The sequence below is a fragment of the Pteropus alecto genome, unplaced genomic scaffold (assembly GCF_000325575.1).
Source record: "Pteropus alecto unplaced genomic scaffold, ASM32557v1 scaffold98, whole genome shotgun sequence".
NCBI lineage: Eukaryota > Metazoa > Chordata > Mammalia > Chiroptera > Pteropodidae > Pteropus > Pteropus alecto.
This window is the reverse complement of record NW_006443570.1, coordinates 13,765,286-13,785,471: the sequence shown is the minus strand read 5'-3', so window position 1 is coordinate 13,785,471 and position 20,186 is coordinate 13,765,286. Positions and strand designations below refer to the sequence as shown.

General features: G+C 34.0%; 1 protein-coding gene across 1 annotated transcript in view; it reads right to left on the bottom strand.

The window, feature by feature from the left end:
* Positions 1-20,186, bottom strand: part of USP32 (ubiquitin specific peptidase 32) — a 171,637-nt gene that overhangs the window by 126,443 nt on the left and 25,008 nt on the right. Inside the window, 1 exon segment of the mRNA XM_006924912.3 lies at positions 4,467-4,594. Within this exon segment, the coding sequence (XP_006924974.1) occupies positions 4,467-4,594 (128 nt within the window).

The following is a 20,186-nucleotide window of genomic DNA, read 5'->3' as shown; positions in this document are numbered from 1 at the left end:
AACTGCATCAAGATATTAATTACACTAACCTGTCCTAGAAATAATGAGTCTAATGAAATCAATGCTTAAATTCTAAAAATTGTAAATTGTCATGTTATTCCTTATCCAAAACAGCCTCTGTCTTGGAATTAATCACAGGAAGTCTTCAGAGAAGGTAAAAAAATGGGAGTTCAGTTCAATCCTAGATAAATCTCTTTCGCTCTAAAAATATATAGCTACTCTCTTCCAGAAAATAATTTAGAAATTTACATTGCTTCTTTAATTAATAAAAGAGTAAAGTTATTTTCTTTTTAAGTTCATCATCCTTTTGCACTAAGATTCCAAAAACACCCTTCCTTGCTCAAAGATGTATGTTATTACTTCTATTATAAAGAAAAACACTTACGAACTAGGGCATAAAGTTCTCTCTCCATCCACAATTGGCAACTTAAGTGGTTCCTGTGGCTTTTCCTACTGACATACTGACATTAAAATAATGCTATTGTGCCTCAAAACATTAACTTCTGCATCCTGCCAAGAGTAGGTGACCTTCTTTACCCAGACGTAAGGCCCAAGCTCTCTGTGAGGTTTTAAGGTCTCACTGGGTCCATGATTACTTCCTAAGCTTTGCAACTAATCACTTTGCTTATAAATCCTATCACTTAATTTCATTTCCCTGCAGCTATAGAGTACAGATCCTATTCAGTGAGTCTACTATCCACTAAAATTAAATTCAAGCTTCAAAACTACCTGCCCAACTTATATTTCTATTTTGAGATATACCATTTCTCCTTCAGCAAATAACTTCAGAACTCTGCATATATGAATTACACTCATAAATTCTCTCCCTTTCTTAAACACACAAAAGCTGATGAAGTCTATCTACTCACCTGCCTATCTTCGAAGGATGCTTGAAATAAGCCACAAGCTCATTTTTTAAGAATGCAGAACTGAGTTTAATGAGGTTCACTCATCTTTTTAGATTATTGTATGAGAAGCTATAAAGGCTTCCTTTCCTGACAAAATAGCAGAGATTAATCAAAGAAGTACTTAGTTCCTTAAAATACTTTACAATTTACATAATATATGTACTAATCAATACCCGCATGCTAATAGCACCCTTCCTCACTTAAAATAAACCTAAGTCAGTAAATAATAGGGCAAAAAAAGTTCATCATCATCACTAAAAGCATTTATATAATTTCTATTGTGTTTAATACTGTTCTAGAGTTTACACCAAAAAAGTGTTAACTACAGTGAAACTGAAACTATCATTGTGGATTTTACAATTTAAAATTAAGATCATTCTTATAAAACAATTAATTATTGTAGCCAGAGATGACTCTTAGAGATAGTCAAAAAAACAGAGATTCTTGAAATAGTTTTGGGTTAAATGAAATTTATGAAATAGTCATATAAAAATAATACTGCAGTGAGTTCCACTTCCACCTGAGATACAGAAAGCCTGAAAGAATGCCACTCATAAACAAAAAACTAGAAAAAGCCAGATAAACTATAATGTTACATCTCTTAGGCCCATCAGAAAGTTCAGATCGCAAGGCAACTAAGTAGTCTAACACCCCAAGAAGGACAGATTCCTCCCAAACACAAGATACTCAGACTGCCTCTCCAATGTAGAGCATGGGAGGAAGATGCAGCTGCCATGCAAAAGAGTAAGAAAAAAAATCAGCTAAAATTTTAACAAAGTACCACTAATCTATTTTCTGTCTCTGTAGATTTGTCTATTGTGGCCATTTCATATAAATGGAATTAAAAAATATGCAGTCTTTATATTTGGCTTCTTTGATTTGGCATGTTTTGAAGGTTCAACCATGCACATCTAAAAACTTCATCCCATTTTGTTAACAAATATTACGCTGTATGGATACACTATATATTGTTCAGTTGATAGACATTTGACTTGTACACTGAAAACTATAAAACATCATGAAAGAAATTAAAAACCGAAATAAACGAAAAAACATTCGTTTCAAAAATCAGAAGACTTAAATATTGTTAAAACGGCAATACTCATTAAATCAATCTATAGATTCAGTGCAATCCCTATCAAATCCAAGCTGCTTTTTTTTCCCCCCAGAAATTGACAAACTAATCCTAAAATTCATATGTAAATACAAGGGACCCAGAACAGACACAACTTGAAAATAGACAAAGCTGGAGAAAAGACACTTTCTGATTTAAAACTTACTACAAAGCTACAGTAATCACGACAAGGTGATACTGACATGAGGACAGACACAGAAATAATGAAATAGAATTGAGAATCCAGAAATAAAATCTTATGCTATCGTCAACTAATTTGCAACAAGAGTGACAAGAAAATTCAATGGGAAAGACTAGTATTTTCGACAAATGGTCCTAGAACTGGAGAACCATCTGTAAAAGAACAAAGTTAGACTCCTCACATCATACACAAAAATTAACATGAAATAGATGAGATGTAAATGTAAGAAATAAAACTCTTAGAGGAAAACAAAAAGATAAATCTTTGTGACTTTGGGTTAGGCAATGAATTCTTAGATACAATACCAAAATCAAAAGTGATAAAGGGAAAAACAGGTAAATTGGATTTCATCAGAATTTAACTCTTGTGTTTCAAAGGGCACCATCAAGAGACTGAAAAGACAACCTACAGAATGGGAGAATACATTAGCAAATTATGTATCTGACTTGGATCAAACCAACTAAAATATGGACAAGGACCTGAATGGCTATCTGTTTACAGGTGTAGAGATGTACACATGAAAATCTTTATAAATCATCCAAAGAGAAGAGTCAGATATTCTCATGTAACTTTTTCTCAGCACCATGAATTACATTGAGTCTGACAGTTTTGACTTTAAAAAAAGAGCTAAGGGAAAAGAAAAGCTGAAGTCAGCATATACGGGTATCGCCCGATTTTTGAAAGTTCCCTTTAGGCTACTTCACTTTTACAAAAGACCTACATTAGTACTTGTTTTCACTAACTGAAGGAAATACAAAGAGGATTTTCACATTTAGTAAAAAAAGTGAAAGCAAAAACAACATTCAGTGTTTATTTTACAGTGAGCCATTAGAGGCAGTATATACCAGGAGTAGTGAGAGTAGCACTACCAAGCTCCTTCCCCAGGAACTAGACTCAGCATCTCAACATCAAGATGCCATACTTTGAACTGTGTCTGTGAGCATCTGTACTTTATCTTGATTTATTCTGTGTATTCACTCTATGCCATTTAGACTTACAAAAGGTTTCATTAGGAACGTTCTACTTTCTGTAGTGGGAAAAATCTGTATTTGAATTTGGAAGCATCTTGAATTAATTACTATGGACTCAGTTTAAATCCCTTCCTCTAACTGGCAACTTATATTATCTCATGAAATTGCTAGTTATATCCTAAAATGAAATATTCTAAATTCCAAATTTTTATATGATACTATATAAATTATTTTTTGCAAGATGTGTCTTTATTATGGAAAACACATGGAGTGAGTTCTTAAGTAAAGTTAGCTAGCACGGATGATATATTTACCTAGTATAAACTAGCTAGAACCATTTTTCTTTTTTTTCTTCTTTTACAACATATTTTATTTTTCACCTCTAAGCTCTATTTATTTATTTTTAAAGATTTTTATTAATTCTCTTATATGCATTCTTATGTAAAATTATGTGCTTTTTTTGGTCATTATTTCAGATTTATGACAGGGTTAACTTTTTCCCTAATATGACTTACTGGGTTCTCTGTTTCAGTATGAATTAATCTTCCTATTTTCTTATCATCTTTTTGTCTTAAATGCTAGTATAATATATTGAATAACTCTGGTATACACCTGAAACTAATATATTATTGTATGTTAGCTATATTTTAAAATTCCTATTATAATTTTCACTGTTTTATTACTTTTATTCTCATTTTGCATTTAGAATGACACAATAAATATCTGTGCATATTCCTATAAAATAGTAAACACATTATTTTTAGAAAGGGAATATCTGTGTCAACTTAGCACATTTTATCTCTACCTAAAAATTTTAGTAGAATTTAAATAAGCCTTCACAAGTTCCAATTAGCTAGTGTTTCATTTATAACATTTAATTTTATAGAATTAATTTAATTAGATTTTACTATTTGGAAAGGTTTTCTTTAACATAAAATTTATAAAACATAGTCCCAATATAAAAATTATGTCAAAGTGATGAAGTTTATAAAAATAAGGCCAGTTATACAAATGATTTCATGATTATAATCAGTAGCTATTAAAGCTCAGAAGTACAAAAGAAGCAGAATTGTATCTCTACCATACTTCCATTTGGCCTCTAAGAACACAGCCATATTGACATCTAAAACAAGACCTATTTACCTACTCAGTAAGAAAACTGATAATTAATAATTGGGGGGAAGATTAAATTTGTTAAAACCAGGAGGCCCCTCAAGAAATCAGGCTGGTGGATAACTATCTGAAAATAAAACCTAGAATGTAAAGATTACCTCCGCAACTTTTGGAGGTACTCCATCCCCAAGCACTTCCCTGATGAAACAGTGCTGGCCCATGTAATACGAGAGTCCACAGGTCCTCTTGAAGGCATCTTTCAGTCGTTTCAGCTCTACATCTGTAACTATAATTCAGAAACAAAAGATAGGTAAGAAAAGGTCTCTCAAAATCTTTACAATTTTTCAGCCCAATTTCTAATAAAATTGGCAAATGTTATTTATTTTTCCAGGTAAGTAAAACGAACCTAAAGATATTTAGTCATAATTTTAATGTTTTCAAATCTAATCTAGGAAGTGAATATGAAAATTCTTGACCCACTATCTTCAAACAGCAGAACACTATACTATGCATGCAAATTTCAGGCAGGGACAAGGAAGAGGCAACAAGTACTTCAAATTAGAAGGTAAGCTAAATGGCATTAGGTTCTGGCATTACTATGTTTTCAGCAGCAATGCTCATCTTTCCTTTGAGATAAAAAATTATATTTGTACTCCTTGAGCACATATCTATCCATGAGAAGGCCAGCCCCCAGTTTAGCTTAGATTTATAAAGAAAACAAACTGCAAATAGATGATTCTAATAACCTAAAATTTTTAGACACACGTTATCAAGAAAATTACTGAACCATTACTTTATTTTACACATTGAAGATTTTTTTTTCACTGAATAGAACAATCTTTGTATACAAGGACAGAAAAATAAACACTCTAATAGTATGCAGTCAGTACAATGATCACAGTGGAGACACAGAAATGGTACCTTTTGCCCATGCTGGAAGAAAGAGAAAACTAAACAGAGAGGATGATTATGTAAAATTTTAATTAAAGGCTAACCCAAGTAAAAGAAACAAGGGCATGCTAGGCAGAGATAACAGTTTGTTGCAAAGTACAGTGATGTACAGAGCATATGGATAATTATATATTACTAGAAAATAATAAACGAGGCAGGAAGTAGTAAATGATAAACCTAGAGAGGCAGTCATTGACCCAGTAACAGAGATTCTGTTCTGTCATAATAAGAAAGGGATACAGCCAGATATAATTCAGATACAAATTCCTGGCAGAAGGGAAACAAGATACAGTTAGATACGATTCAGAGGAGATCGGGCACGTTCAGGGTGGTATGGCCGTAGACTCAGATACAATTCAGATAGTTCATTCTACCAGTACGGTAGAGAACCGAAAAAACCTGGAAGCAAAAAGTAGACTCCTACTTCTAGAAGAAAAGAAAGAGCTAAATCTGGGAAATATCTGGAAGGAAAAGTCAGTAGAACTTGGAGCTTGAAAACAGAAGCAATTTAGAATAATACCCAGGATTCTGTCCTGGGAAACTTGAACGATGGTATTATCATATAGAAAGGAAATGTAAGAAAATGAATGAATGATGAAGAAAAGATGATAAATTCTGATAAGAGTATATTGAATGTGAGGAAGCTTGGAGAGATCCATTAGGTTTTTACAATTACACATGTAAAGCTTAGGAAGGGTTTAATGGGAATCATCAGCATATAGGTGGCAATTAAAATCATGACTAAGAAACACAATGAGACAGAGACAAAACTGAAAGAGATCAATTCTTACAGTGAATGCAGAGGAAGAAATAATACTTAAAGAAGATTGATAAGGAATAGTTAGAACAGGAAAAACAAGAGTGTGGTCCCCAAAGGATGTGAAAAGGGAACTAGTCTACAGTCTCAAGTAAGGCAAAAAAGGACTAGCAAGATACAGACTGAAGAGTGCCTGGCACATATATATTATCATTTAATAAGTGTTTGTGGTAGGGAGGGAAAGTCCATGGCTTTACTAACAAATTAGGATGCTCACAGTCTAGTGGAGGAGAAAAGAAAATCAATCACTGGGATATAAAATGACAATCACATACGCTGTTGGTTACAGATTATTTAAAAAACTGGTAGTATGTTTAAAAAAATAGCACTCTGATGGTTAATGAGTTCATTTATAACAAGAAAATGTACATATAAGCTTTTTAAAGCATTTACAAGAAGCAAACAATGTCCATCAACAGAAGACAAACTGAAAAAGTTATTATATATACTCAGAATATGAGACACTAAAATATTGCTACAATCCATATTTACTGAAATTAAACAGTATTTATTCAAAATAAATAAACTAACAATTGGTTAATCTATAGACAAAAAGTACATAAAAGTATTCATTGTACAAGTGAAACTTTGAAAACTTTAAACATAAAAATTAAGGCAAGATGGAAAAAGAACAGAATCAAGTAAAAATTTAAGGTCAGAACACATTAATGTAGTTAGTTTTTGAAAGAAAAAGCTGTATCAGGGGAAAAAATGGAAAATTAAATGTTTTTTAATCTCTTCTCTCCCTCTAGACACTTCACTAAAATTACAGAAAGAATAAAAAAGGATATAAACTCACAAGGATAGGAGAAGGGAGAACTGAGGACCTAAGCGACAATCAAATTTTTCTGATGATCATCAAGTGTCTGAAGGAGTGGTGACCTAAGCAAACTAAAGAAAGTTGAAGCCTAAGCGCTAGCAATCAAGAAATGTGAACAAGAAGCAAACTAATATACCCTGTCCAGAGCACCCAAAAAAGGCCGGCGGGGAGGGGAGGGAGCATATAAAAGGTGGAACTAAAAAGAGGTTGGCTGAAAGTCTATATGAGTGGTTATTAACACAAAGCAGTCAGGCACCAATCTACCACCTACCACACAGCCACCACTTTCACACCAATCTTCTATATGTAGGTATATATAAAAAGATCCCTGGAGAAAGAGACAGAAATGCTCCATACATAGAAAACACCAGATATAGCTGAAAGCTATAGGAGGGATAATAAGGTATGAAAAAGTGTGATGATTAAGTGAGCATTTGCATCTAGCCGCCCTCCCTTGGCACTGAGTACAAAACGCAGGCTGATGGACTGAGCAAAGCTCTGCTGAGGCCCATGGCGGCCTTTTCCTCTGTATGTGAAGTTCAAAAACTAAAATACCAAAAATAAAAGCAAACAAACAAAAAAAACCGAAATACTTACAAGGACCAGGAGGGTAATATAAATGATATATGAGCCAGGTAGGGGTCTGTGAAACTCTAGGAGAGCACATATCCCTTCTACAGGGTGTAGCTGCTACTAAGTTCCAGGCATTTGCTGTAATGTGGCAATAAGGAAACCAGGAATATGAATTTTTGTGAACTCTTTCTACTTTAAAATGTTGACAACTAATTTTTAAAAAATGTTAAACATGCAGGCTCAAATGATTAATGGCATAAACAAAACATGTTCAATCTAATACTGTCTCATACTTGCTGTGAGAATATGAGCAAGTTACTTAATATCTCCATGCTTCCACTTACTCATTCATCTAAAATGACTATACCACCACCTAATTCCTGGCAGTGTTATAAGGATTTAATGAGAGAAGGAATACGGGCAACTGGATCTCAGTTTGAGATTGCCAGCATTATGGAAAAATATTTACCAAAATGCCCACCATCTGCTCCCTGGCCAAACAAACAAATGTGTTCTAACAGAAAGAAGAACACGATTGAGAAAAGGGAGAAAAATGGAGTAAGAAAGTTAACGAAGAAAAGAGAAAAATGACAGAGAAATATTAGACAAAGAAGCAAAGGAAATCAACATACATTTCATTGGTATCCCTGATTTAAAAAAAAAAAAAAAAGTTGAAATAACAAGACTGTTAATTCTGGTGCAATAACAAGCTTGCCCAGATTCAAGAAGAGCAACCATATACATTCCACTTCTCATGGAACATGGGAGAAGTGTAAAAGTCACAACTGTAAAAAGCACGTGGGATGAAAGTGTCATAACCATCTTTTGAAAATATAATCTTCCACATACACAAATACTAAGTATTACATTTGTATTGTTTTTGTTTTTCCATAGGCATCTGAAGAATTCTATATCATATACCCCCTTTTAAATATTTACACATCTCTGAAAGACAAATTAGAAACCTAAGTACTAAAGAAAATGGTACCATAGCAAAAAAGTGCTACTAAAAAAGTTTGCCCTAAAATAGTCGACCATACAACTCTCCTTCAGGAATATTAAACTATTATAGATGATAACCTCTAGCCAAAGAAAGATCTAAACTAAAGATTTAAACTTCCAAACTAACATCTTAGAAAGGGAACAAAATCAACAGGTAGAAGACATAGAACTACTACTCCATTGGGAGAGACTGAAATCTCACCTGTACTACAACTAAAGGTATCATTTCAGAAACTGGGAATAACCTAGCCTTAAAGAAAAAAGAGGGATACGGAGAGAGGAGACTGTGATCTATGATCTATTTCTTCGTAAACAACTTTAGTAACTAAGATCTATCAAAAGAATAGTAAAAAAGAAAGAGAGAGGGACAGACAGAGAAAGGGGAGGAGAGAGAAGGGGAGGGGAGAGGAGGAGAAGGGAGGAGAGGGGAGGGAAGGGAAAACACTCCAAGGCAAAAGAATGAAAAGAAACTAGGCTAGCTCTGAATGACTCCCTGATCTAAGAAAGGTCTCTATCTAGAGCCTTTCTTCCTGAAAGTTTAAATGAAAATTTTCTCTTTTCCCATAGTCAACCTGACTTCTATAATGAAATACGACTTAGCAAGGCAATGGACACACTGTCCTTGGGAAAGAAAATAAAAGATGAAACAGAGCTAGAGCTATAACTGTTTTGTCATAGATTTTTTTTTAAAGAAGAGAGAGAAGCATAAGCTGCAAAACACACACACACACACACACACAACAAAAAAAAACTATTTATAAAAAATTCATTTACAAAGCAGAGTTATCAAGACTAATTATTTGTTTTATACAATAAGTATCTTCAAATCAATCAACCAGACATTTCAGAAGTTAGCCTCTAATTCCATCATTTTAATGTTGTGGTCCTATACCTACATATTTATTACCTGTAGCCCTAGAGGGTTCCTAATTGCATGTGGCCTACAAACATAACATTCCTCCTAGCTATTTTTAAGTACTTTTAGCTGATTTTTTTTCAACAATCATTAAATGTCTATGATGTGTTAGGCACAGTCAAGATGAATAAGACACAGTTCCTGCATTCTAATACTTCAAAATTTAGTAAGGAAGAGAGGCACACAACCAAAATAATTGTAATACTAGATAGGAAATTAAAGTGCAGGTATTAAAATGAAATCCTAAAATAGGGAGTGATTAATTCTGTCTGAGTTGATTAAGAAAGACTTCCAGGTGAACACACAGTGTAAGTATATATATATGCCTTACTGTTAACATGTACAGCTGAAACTTACTGGATTTCATTAACCAATGTCACCATAAAATTTTTTTTTAATTTTAAACAAATAAATAAAATAAGAAAGACTTCCTAGAGGTGGTGACCCTTGTATGGGTTCACCTGGCAAAAATGGGTGGAAGGGTATTCCATGCAAAGAAAACACATAAAAGAATGAAGTAGCATAGATAATCAGGAAACTGAAAGTAGTTTTATATAAATGGAGTAGGTGGTGCAAGAAGCAGAGCTGTAGGAAATGAGGCTGAAATGATGACTGGCAGATAAACAGAACCCTGGCTTTATTCGAGGTGATAATGTTCCCAGCTAAAAGAATATATTTTCCAAACTCCCTTGCAAATAGAAATGACCAATGAAATGTAGTAGAAATTGATAGGGAGAACATCTAAGAAAACTCCTTAAAAGCTTAAGAGAGCTGGCAATATCCTTTTGCTTGTGTCTCTTTCCACCTGGAACTCAGAAGCAGTGGCTTCCCCTCCAGCAGCCAGTTTACACTATGAGTGAACCTAGAATTATAAACCATATACTAAAGATAGTAAGGTTGAAAAGACAGAAAAGGCTTAGATAACCACGAAATAGCCATACAAATACAACCTCTGTATATCCCACCTCCGGATTTGTGTGTGAGAAAAATAAACTTCTATATCTTACTTATTTTCTGTTTAATATACATCCGAACTTAATCCTGATAGAGGTATTAGGTATGAGTGTATGGAAGGACACCCTACACTATTCTTGAGTTTCAAACAAAGAACTAACAATCAGATTTATGTTTACAATCATGTTAATGTGTTACAAAAGATTGGGAAAAGGCCAAATAGGCCTCATAAAGACTGACTGAGAGGCTGCTGCATTAGTTCAGACAAGAGATGATGGCCTAAACAAAAAAGGAGGTAAAGTAAGGCAGATTTAAGAAATATTGAAGTTGACTGAATAGGGTTCAATGGATAATTGGCTATAAAAAAAGAAAGAAAGAAAAGAAAAAATGATCTATGATTACTTCTAGATGTCTGCTTGGTTCAAAAGTATAGTCAGTGTCATTGATGAAGATAAACTCTATAGGAAAATTTGATTAATTCTCCTAAACCCCAGTGTGGCTGCATTTGGAGTTATGAAGGAATTACTGTTAAATGAGGTTATACAGGGGCTAACAAGATTATGTCCATATATAAAAACACCAAGGAACTTACATCTCCCATCTCTCCACATACACACTGAAGGTCATGTGAAGACCTAGACTGAAAGCAGTCATCGCTAAACCAAGAAGAGAGTCCTCACCAGAAACCAAACCCTGACAAAAACTTGATCCTGAACTTTTCAGCCTCCAGAACTGTGAGAAAATAAATTTCTGTTGTTTAAACCACCCAGTCTCTAGTATGGCAGCTCAAGCTAATACCAAATTTGGTATTGAGAAGTGGGTGCAGCTGTAACAAATACCTAAAAATGTGGACATGGCCTTGGAACTGAGTAACAGGTAAAGGTTGGAGGAGTTTTGAGGTACATGCTAGGAAAGGCCTAGATCTCTGTGAAGGGACTGTTGGTAGAAATATGGGCATCAAAGGCCAATCTGAAGAGATATCAGACAGAAATGCGGAACATGTTATTGGAAACTGAAGGAGAGGAGATCCTTGTTAAAAAGTACAGAACTGGGCTGAATTATGTCAACTGTTCTGTGGAAGTTAGAACCTTTGAGTGATGAAACTGGATATTCAGCTGAAGATATTGCTAAGCAAAGTGCCGAAGACTTGTTTTCTCTTTACTGACTGTAGTAAAATGCAAGAGTAAAGAGATATAAATTGAAGGAACTATTAAGCAAAAAGGACCTAGAACTTGGACAATTTGAAAAATTTTCAGCCTATCCATACTGTAAAAACTGATAAAGCTTATTCTAAAGAGAATACTAAGGGAGTGTCTGAAAAACCATCTCATAAGGAGATTAGCCATAAATTTAATCGATCACCTCAGCAGAAGCCAGGAATAGACTGTATTACATCTGCAGAAACACTGCCAGCTAGGACTAAAGGAAACAGAAAAAAACAAGACAGAATAAAACATGGGCGTCAGACTTCCGGAATTCTACAGGGTGGGACAATAGAGTTCTCTATCTACAAACAAGCATTATTATCCTCCAAGAAAAGGGAAGAATGACCCCAAAGGTGAATCACAGATGGAAGGGCTGCCACTTGCACCACAGGCCCAGGCAGGGCTGGTTTCAAAAGGCGAGACCTCCTTGGTTTGGAGATAGGGAGTTGGATGCCACCACCCGCGTGCCTCAAGAGCAAAGTAATGGCCCAGTTTCTGGAAACAGGGCAGCCCCACAGAGCCACAGAGGTGATGCTGCCGCCCCAGTGGGCCTGGAGGTCAGTGCACTGAACCCAATTCTTAAGCCTTAACATCTAATGGAATTGGCCTTGCTAAGTTTTAGGCTAACTTGGGATCTGTCACCCTTTCTTCTTTCTGATTTCTCCCTTTTGGAATGAGAATGTGTATCCTAATCTGTCCCAGCATTATAATTTGGAAGCACATTAACTTGACTGGTTTCACAAGTTCACAGTTGGAGAGGAATTTTGCCTCAGGATGAATGTATCTCCTATCTCACCCATCTCTGGATTAAACAGTACTTAAATGAAACTATGGATTTCAGACTTTAGAGTTGATGCTGGAATGAGTTAAGACTTTGAGAGCTGTTGGGATGGAATGAATGTATTTTAGATGCAAAAAGGACATTAAGTTTGGGGAGTCAGCATGTTATAGACTGCATATATACATCTCTCAAAATTCCTATGTTGAAACCTTAACCCCCAGGGTGGCTGTATTTAGAGTTGGGAAGTAATTAAGGTTAAATGAAGTCATAGGGTGGGGTCCTGATTGGATAAGATTAGCATCCTTATTATAAGGAGAGGCACCAGAGAGCTTAAAAGCTTGCTCTCTTGCTCTTCCTTCAGGCACACAGGGGAAAGGACACGTGAAGGTGCAGAAGTAAGGTAGCCATCTGCAAGCCAGGAAGAGAACTATCACCAAAAACCAAATCCTGCCAGAACACTGATCTTAGACTTTTCAGCTTGCAGAACTGTGAGAAAATTAATTTCTTTTTTTAAGCCACCCATCTATGGTATTGCGTCATGGTAGCCTAAGCAAACTAATATAATTTCTATAGTACAAATAATAAAGAGGCTAATTTAGACAGAGAAGCTATTTAAATGGCTTTTGCACAGTCATATAAAGAGATTAGAACTCATTGTCCTTGAAAGGAAAATAAAAGTACAGAATCCTCGGGGAATACATTCCAAAACCCCCAGTGGATGCCTGAAACCATGTATAGTTCTGAGCCCTATCCATATTGTTTTTTCCTATACATATCTATGATAAAACTTAACTTATAAATTAGGCACAGTAAGGTACTTAACAATAACTAGTAATAAATCAGAACAATTATAAAAATATATCAAATAAAAGCTATGTAAATGTGTACCTCCTGCCAAAAAAATCTTACTGTGACTGTACATACAGCATGGATAAGCTGGACAAAGGTAAACCTTTTTGTGGGCCTGGGGCATGAACCCACCATGACCTGCTCAGTTAGGAATTTATGATCAGAACACCCTACGAGGGTACTTGCAGTCAAATTTATTACAGAGCTCCTTTTTCATCCACTCTAATAGTCGAGGCGTACCTAGAATTTTGCTGAAAAAAAAGTAGTTGTTGTTTAAACAGTTTGGTTCCAAAGGCATAAATGAAAATTTAACAACATCTGAATCAGAGGATAACCACAGAGGTAAACAAACACTGGGAAATATACTTTTCACCACCGAAGTAAGGTAAGAATTTCCAAAAACAGAAGAAGCAAAGTGCTGAAAGTAGCAAAGAAATCACAAATAATATTAATTTATAAATGTGCTAGGTACAGTTGATCTAAAGTGAATTTACCTACCAAAATCTCTCTGACAGGCTACCAAAAGCAAAAGTTACTGCAAAGTCACTTCAGGTAGATAATAAAGGGCATCCTAGATAGAACACCTCAGACAAGAGGCAGTCTACAACCGGCAAGGTTTTTTTTTTTTGCCACTAGTGACTTTGTCAAGAACACAACTCCACCAGAGTTTCAGAAGGTATGTATTTAGGGCTAAATGGTGGCATAAGAATTTTTTCCCCTGCTAAAAAGAGGAAGCAAAGATGAAGGGTTAAACTCTCACACATACTCCTAATCTTCAATCAAGTGGCACAAAATTAGAAATTCTTAAATTGGCCTAATATTTGTTCTATAAACTAGAATCTCTCATCTTTCTTTAAAGCATGTATAGAAAGCGAGCCCAACTGAAAGACAGAAAAGACTTAAATGAATATTTCATAAGAGGAAACATTAGAAAATGTGTTCAATTTCATTAGTAATGAAGGAAATGCAAATTAAATCCATGATGAGATACTACCTCACAACTATTAAAGTGGCTAAAATTAAAAAGGCAAGAGCACCAAATGTTGTCAAGGATATAGAGGAACTGAAACTCTTATTAACTGTTAGTGGGAATGTAAAATGATACATTTGCTTTGGGAAAAGGTTTAGCAGTTTCTTACTAAGTTAAACATATGCCTATTCTATAATCTAGCAATTTCACTCTTAAGGTGTTAAAAATAAATATGATCCCAAAAGACTTATACAAAATGTTCACAATAACTTCACTGATAACAGCCCCAAACTAGAAATGACCCAAATGTCCATGTGCAAGTGAACAAAACTATTATGATACATTAATATTATACAATACTATTCAGCAACAAAAAAGGAAAAGCTACTGATACACAATAACAAGGATGAAGCTCAGATATTATACTGAGCAAAAGAAGGCTGATTTTAGAGTAGATTCTACTGATATGAAAAAATAATAAACCTATCCTAGATATGTAGGAACAGTCCTACGATAGTACAAATATCTGACCTACTGACACCTCATCAGCTCCTTACAAATGGACAAAAATTTCCTAAGGATACTCTTATCCCTCTATATGACTAACCATAGTTGATAAACGCTCTAAGGCTACATCTGAAAAGGATTTGCTGATCTAGCAGAGAAGGGTATTCCATATATTCAAACATTTGCATTTAGATATTTTTTAATGAATTTTCAATTTTATTGTTATCATGCTTCATTTAGTAGTCCCATAGTATTGTTACTACTACCTTTTTTTTATTGCAAATATACAGTATTTTCAGCTAATTGATGACTTAAATTTCTGTAGGCTGGCTCCCTATAAATCCAATCATCATTGTTTCTATAGAGAAATAAATTTTAAATTCCAAATAAAATTTTAAATTCCAAATAGGCTTACTTTCTTAGATGAAAAAAATCTTGTTCCAATAGCTTGGTAAACCCAATGTTTCTCTAACCCCATTAAATAGTACAAATCTAATCTTTGACAGTGAACAAATCTACTGAAATTACATTTTCAAAAATCCCTTTCAGCATTCACTATATTTTGTTTTGAATCTAAACTGAAACCTAGAAATATAGCATTTTGAAGCCAAAAATAATCATTCCTCCAAATTTTCCAAAATATTTACTAGAAAAAGAATGGTAAAATATAACCAGTTAACCACAAACAGAAGCAGAATATAGAAGAAATTGTATGACAGAAACAAAGAAAAATCTACAAGTATGATACACACAAGAAAATCACAAAAAGTAGGCTAGTGATGATTAAATTATGGTTGGCGTGAGTAGATTGTAAAAGGAAGTACCAGATACATTAATCTAACCGAAGAGAAATTCTCAATGAGATGTGCAGATCTAATAAAGGAGAGTCTATAAAAGACAATTTGATTACTTGAAATATATAAAAATATACAAGAAGCAATCAGAAAAAAAAAAACATTATAGGTCAGTCTTCACAGCTGAAAAATAGAACTAGAAAAGTGTAGGTAATGCAAAATACAAAGGAGGAGAATACTAGAAAAGAAATGTTAAGGTTTAATAAAGGTAATGTTACTCTGTAGATCAAGAATATCTAAGACCACTCTGAAAACTGGAGCCCAAGCAGGAATTTTTACATCTAAAATTAGATTTAAAATGAAAGTAATTTTTACAGAAGTTTATTATAGATCGAATTTGGAGAAACTAGATAAGAAAAGGATATTCATAATGAGGATGCTCCCCAAGGCTTTTGATTCTACCTCATGGGGCATCAACAAAAACTAAGAAAATATAGCTTATACTAAGGTTACAATGCCAGGAAGAATGTTATTTGCCAAGACTTAAGAATCTTTGGCTTAAACCAAAAAGATCGAAAATGTTCTAACCTGCAATAGATGAAAACCTTAGAACCAAAAGTAGGGATACACACAAAGGCTTCAGTTATTGCAAACTATTTAACCACTCCCTAGCCACATTACACTCACAGCCATCATCTTTGTAGTGTCCTCTGCCTGTTATCCCCAATAACACCAATTGGCTCAACATCTTTCAAAACTTGGCTTAATCTCTTTATTTCTTAGAAGCCTATTCTTAAAGTTAGGTGTCCCTCCTACAAAATGATACATCTTATAACCAGTTAGTCTACACATCAAACTTTCAATGCTTTAACTTTAAAACATAACATATACTGTGTATGTTAATTTAATTGTATCTCTCCCATGTGCTTGTTTGAGAATGGTCTTATCTGTATCCTAGCACCTATCAAAGAACCTTAAATATTATGACATTCAATAAATTTTTGATACTTTTTTTAGTGATCAAATGAATGTCCTATCTATTCTATCATTCACAGCCTTCCACTTATTTCTGAACCACAATGTCTAGAATATTTGACTCACAGTAAGGGCTCAATAAAAATGCTTTTTTATTATCCTGCACCTGATGTTTGTCATCACTAAATGTATCTCCTCCTCACATCTTAGCCTAAGATCCAATTTGGAATCAGGTGCATATATTAACCTGCTAAATGAAACTCAGTGTGAAATATGGTCTGGTAATTCTAAAAGTGCTAGAATAGGTAAAATTTAGACATTTACCTGCCCAATGGCAGAAAATCAAATAATGACTTTCTGAAACTCCCTTACCTTTAATTACTGCATCTTTTTCCTTATCACTAAAAACAGATATCCTGTACTCAAAAATTATGTATTTATACATTTATGTAGTACATTTTTGCTTCAACTGACAAAAAGTGACAAATTTTAGAAAATAATCATATACTATCAATCAAGGCAGATAAAATAAAAACTGTGTACAACACAGTCTTGTTCCAAAGCTCCACCAAATTTTTTTAGTTTTATCACTTACTCAGGCACTATTCTAGGTGTTTTACAAATATTATTTCATTTAATCCTTGTAACACCTGTACAGAATAGATTGTTATTCCCATTTTACAGATGAGGAAGTTGAAGCACAAAAGTTGAGTTGCCTTTTAATGACTGGCAGAGGCAGGATTTGCACCCAAGGAGTCTATACTCTTAATCTCTACATTATGCTTTAAAAATAAATTTGAATGGTGAGTTGTGGTAAAGTTAGTGTACTTCACCACTGCTGGTAGCATGATACACTGGACCCTTTTGTAAAGTAATATGGCAATACTTAAGAGTCAGAAATATTCACATCCTTTGATCATGTGGTTCATTCATTCCTGGGAATTTCATTTAAAGAAATAATTTAAGAGTATTATTAAAGATGGTAATAAAGGCTTCATAAGAACAAGCAAATGTGTTTGTAAAACAATAAATTAAAACTATATGAAATATAGACACAAATAAATTATAATTTATAAAAAATGGTTGCTCTATTAGGTAGTACTTGGGAATAATTTTAATTAGTAATTAATTTATTATGCAAGTAATAAGTAAATGCATTCTTCTTTTAAATTCAAACAGTACACACAGATAAGGCTAAAGACATCACCACTACCAAATCCTAGTCTCTTCTTCCCTCTAGTCCTGATCCCAACCCCTGTTCCCCCTTTCTTAAGAGATAATCAATGTTTAGTCTCTCTCTTTTCAGATTTTCTTTCATGCTTTTATAAGAAGTACCCACAGAAACTTATAATGCTGTCACATTATACATATTATAATGCAACTTAACTCTTATTACATATAAATCTCACTCATTTCTTTATGTGTTACATAGTATTCCATTACATAACTACACTACAGATTATCTAGCTATTCACTTGTTGTTGGACATTTAGGCTGTTTCTCCTTTTTTCCTCCATACAACAGTTGCAATGAAAAATCATGTGCATGCCTCCTTGGAGGAAAAAAAAATGTATATATATATAAAAGCATACATATATAGATAGATAGATAGATGATAGATAGATAGATAGATAGATAGATAGATAGATAGATAGATATAGAAGCATATCTAGTAAGCCCTACATCATTCACATTTTTTTGGTTTAATAAGTACTGCCAAACTTCCTTCCAAGCGGCTCTACCAATTTACATTCCCACAATTGTGTTTTGCTTAGCCTTTTATTCACTATTGTTTATATAGTCTCTGTAATTCAAACAAAAATTTCTAAAACAATCTAGCCTGTATAGCCCACTTAAGAGTAACTGTTGAAATAATGGAGAAAATAAATCTCCACTCCTCTTGTTATTGAGAGGGTATAAATCTTGCCCTCCACTGTTACATTCTAGTTTATATACCTGATCACATCATCTGTAATTCAAAGTAGAAAACAGTATGGCAATGTATACATCATTTGCCCTTAGTGCTCAAAGATATAATGTTGACAGTATTGCTATGTGTGGGTATGTGCCTAGAACTAAAGGTGGATCTAGTCATCTCTTCTACTATATCCATACAAAGTTGTTCTTGTCTTTGCCACAACACACATGGTTAGTGCTGGCTATAAAATAGATTATGGCTCCATATCTTCACTTTACAGACTGCCAGTGTCTGTAATCAAAATGAATCAACCGACCTTTGCGGAGCATCAGGTTGGACCATCTGCCACTGCTTCTGTTCCTCAGCATCCCTGAGTTTTGTTGTACTGCATGATTAAAGTAGTCTAAGAGAAAGTTCTACTTCCTCCTTCCTACTTGTTTTTATTAGCAAGCATAAAATGTGAGTAAAAAATAATATAGAACAGAACCTGTGTGACAACAAAACTACTTTGTTAATGACTAAACCAGTAACAACTTACAAACTTAGAGCACAAATGGAAAAACATGCAAGTTGTACATTTTCTTCTACTAAGAATAACAGCTCACATTCTGAAACATGCGAAACATAATTAACCACTTTACATAATTTCTGAGAATGTTTTTGAAAACTACCCATAAGCAAAAACATATTTTGTAAATTATATAACTGTCTAACCCCTATGCTTTAAACCTGAAACTAATATAAAATAATATTGAATGTCAACTCTAACTGAAATATAAAAATTAGAAAAAGAAAAAAGAACATAAATCAAAAAAGACACCACTTAGTTTATGGTCACAGGAAATCTGCTGTATACTTAAACACTGCAGGAGGGTCTTAAACATGTCATGGAAAGAATGCCTTTAAGTGTTCATCAGCTTGTTTTTATTCTCCATAATGTAACAAAATGACTATTTAACATACGTTGATGACAAGTTTTCCAGTTCATTCACTTGCTTCCAGCAGTTTCTCAAATTAGACACATAAATTTATCATCTTCCTGGTTCATAAACTTCTGAGCTATCAGTAACATGACACTTAATCAGTTCAACTACATTAAAATATATGTTTCCAAGTACCCTCCTGGGGGTGGAGGGTGTCAGTAAAAAGACATCTAATAGCTCAAATCTCTTTGTAAATCTAACCAAAATGTAATCACAAGTTGTCATTGGTGCCTTTAACCTTAAACCAAAATAAGGTTAATAATAATTATATCCAACCTAGTGTTTTACTTTTTAAATCATGAGATAAGAATAACATATATCTCTGTTGGTTCTTCTGTGTTTGGGAGGAGAAGGAGGGAAGAAGAGATGGAAAGGAAGGAAGGAGTAGGTGGGAGGAGGGGGAGGGAGGAAGGAAAAAAAGGAAAGAAAAAAAGGAAGGAAGGAAGGAACCTGGCCCACACCCAAAAACATAAGCTTTCAGGTACCCTAAAGGAACTAGTGATGTTTCTCTTTAACTACCATCCCCCAAAACCTGTTAAACCAATTATACTTAAAATTCATGAATTAAAGAGCAGTCTTTTACAACGTAATATATCCTGAACCTCTCCTTTCCAGAAACTTTATTATTCACTAATATCTTTACAAAAGAAAGCCTAAAACTCCAATGAGATTCATCTTCCATGTAAAAGTCGAATTTTATATTTTAGGCTTCCATTTGTAAAGAAAGCTACAAACAACAACATAGATTTACATCTTCATCAAATGATTACAGAATTGAAAGTCAGATCATCTACATTCTACTACTAGTACTAGCTAAACCCATAGTTCAAATTGAAAGTTATTTTCTTGTGTCTTTTAAGAAA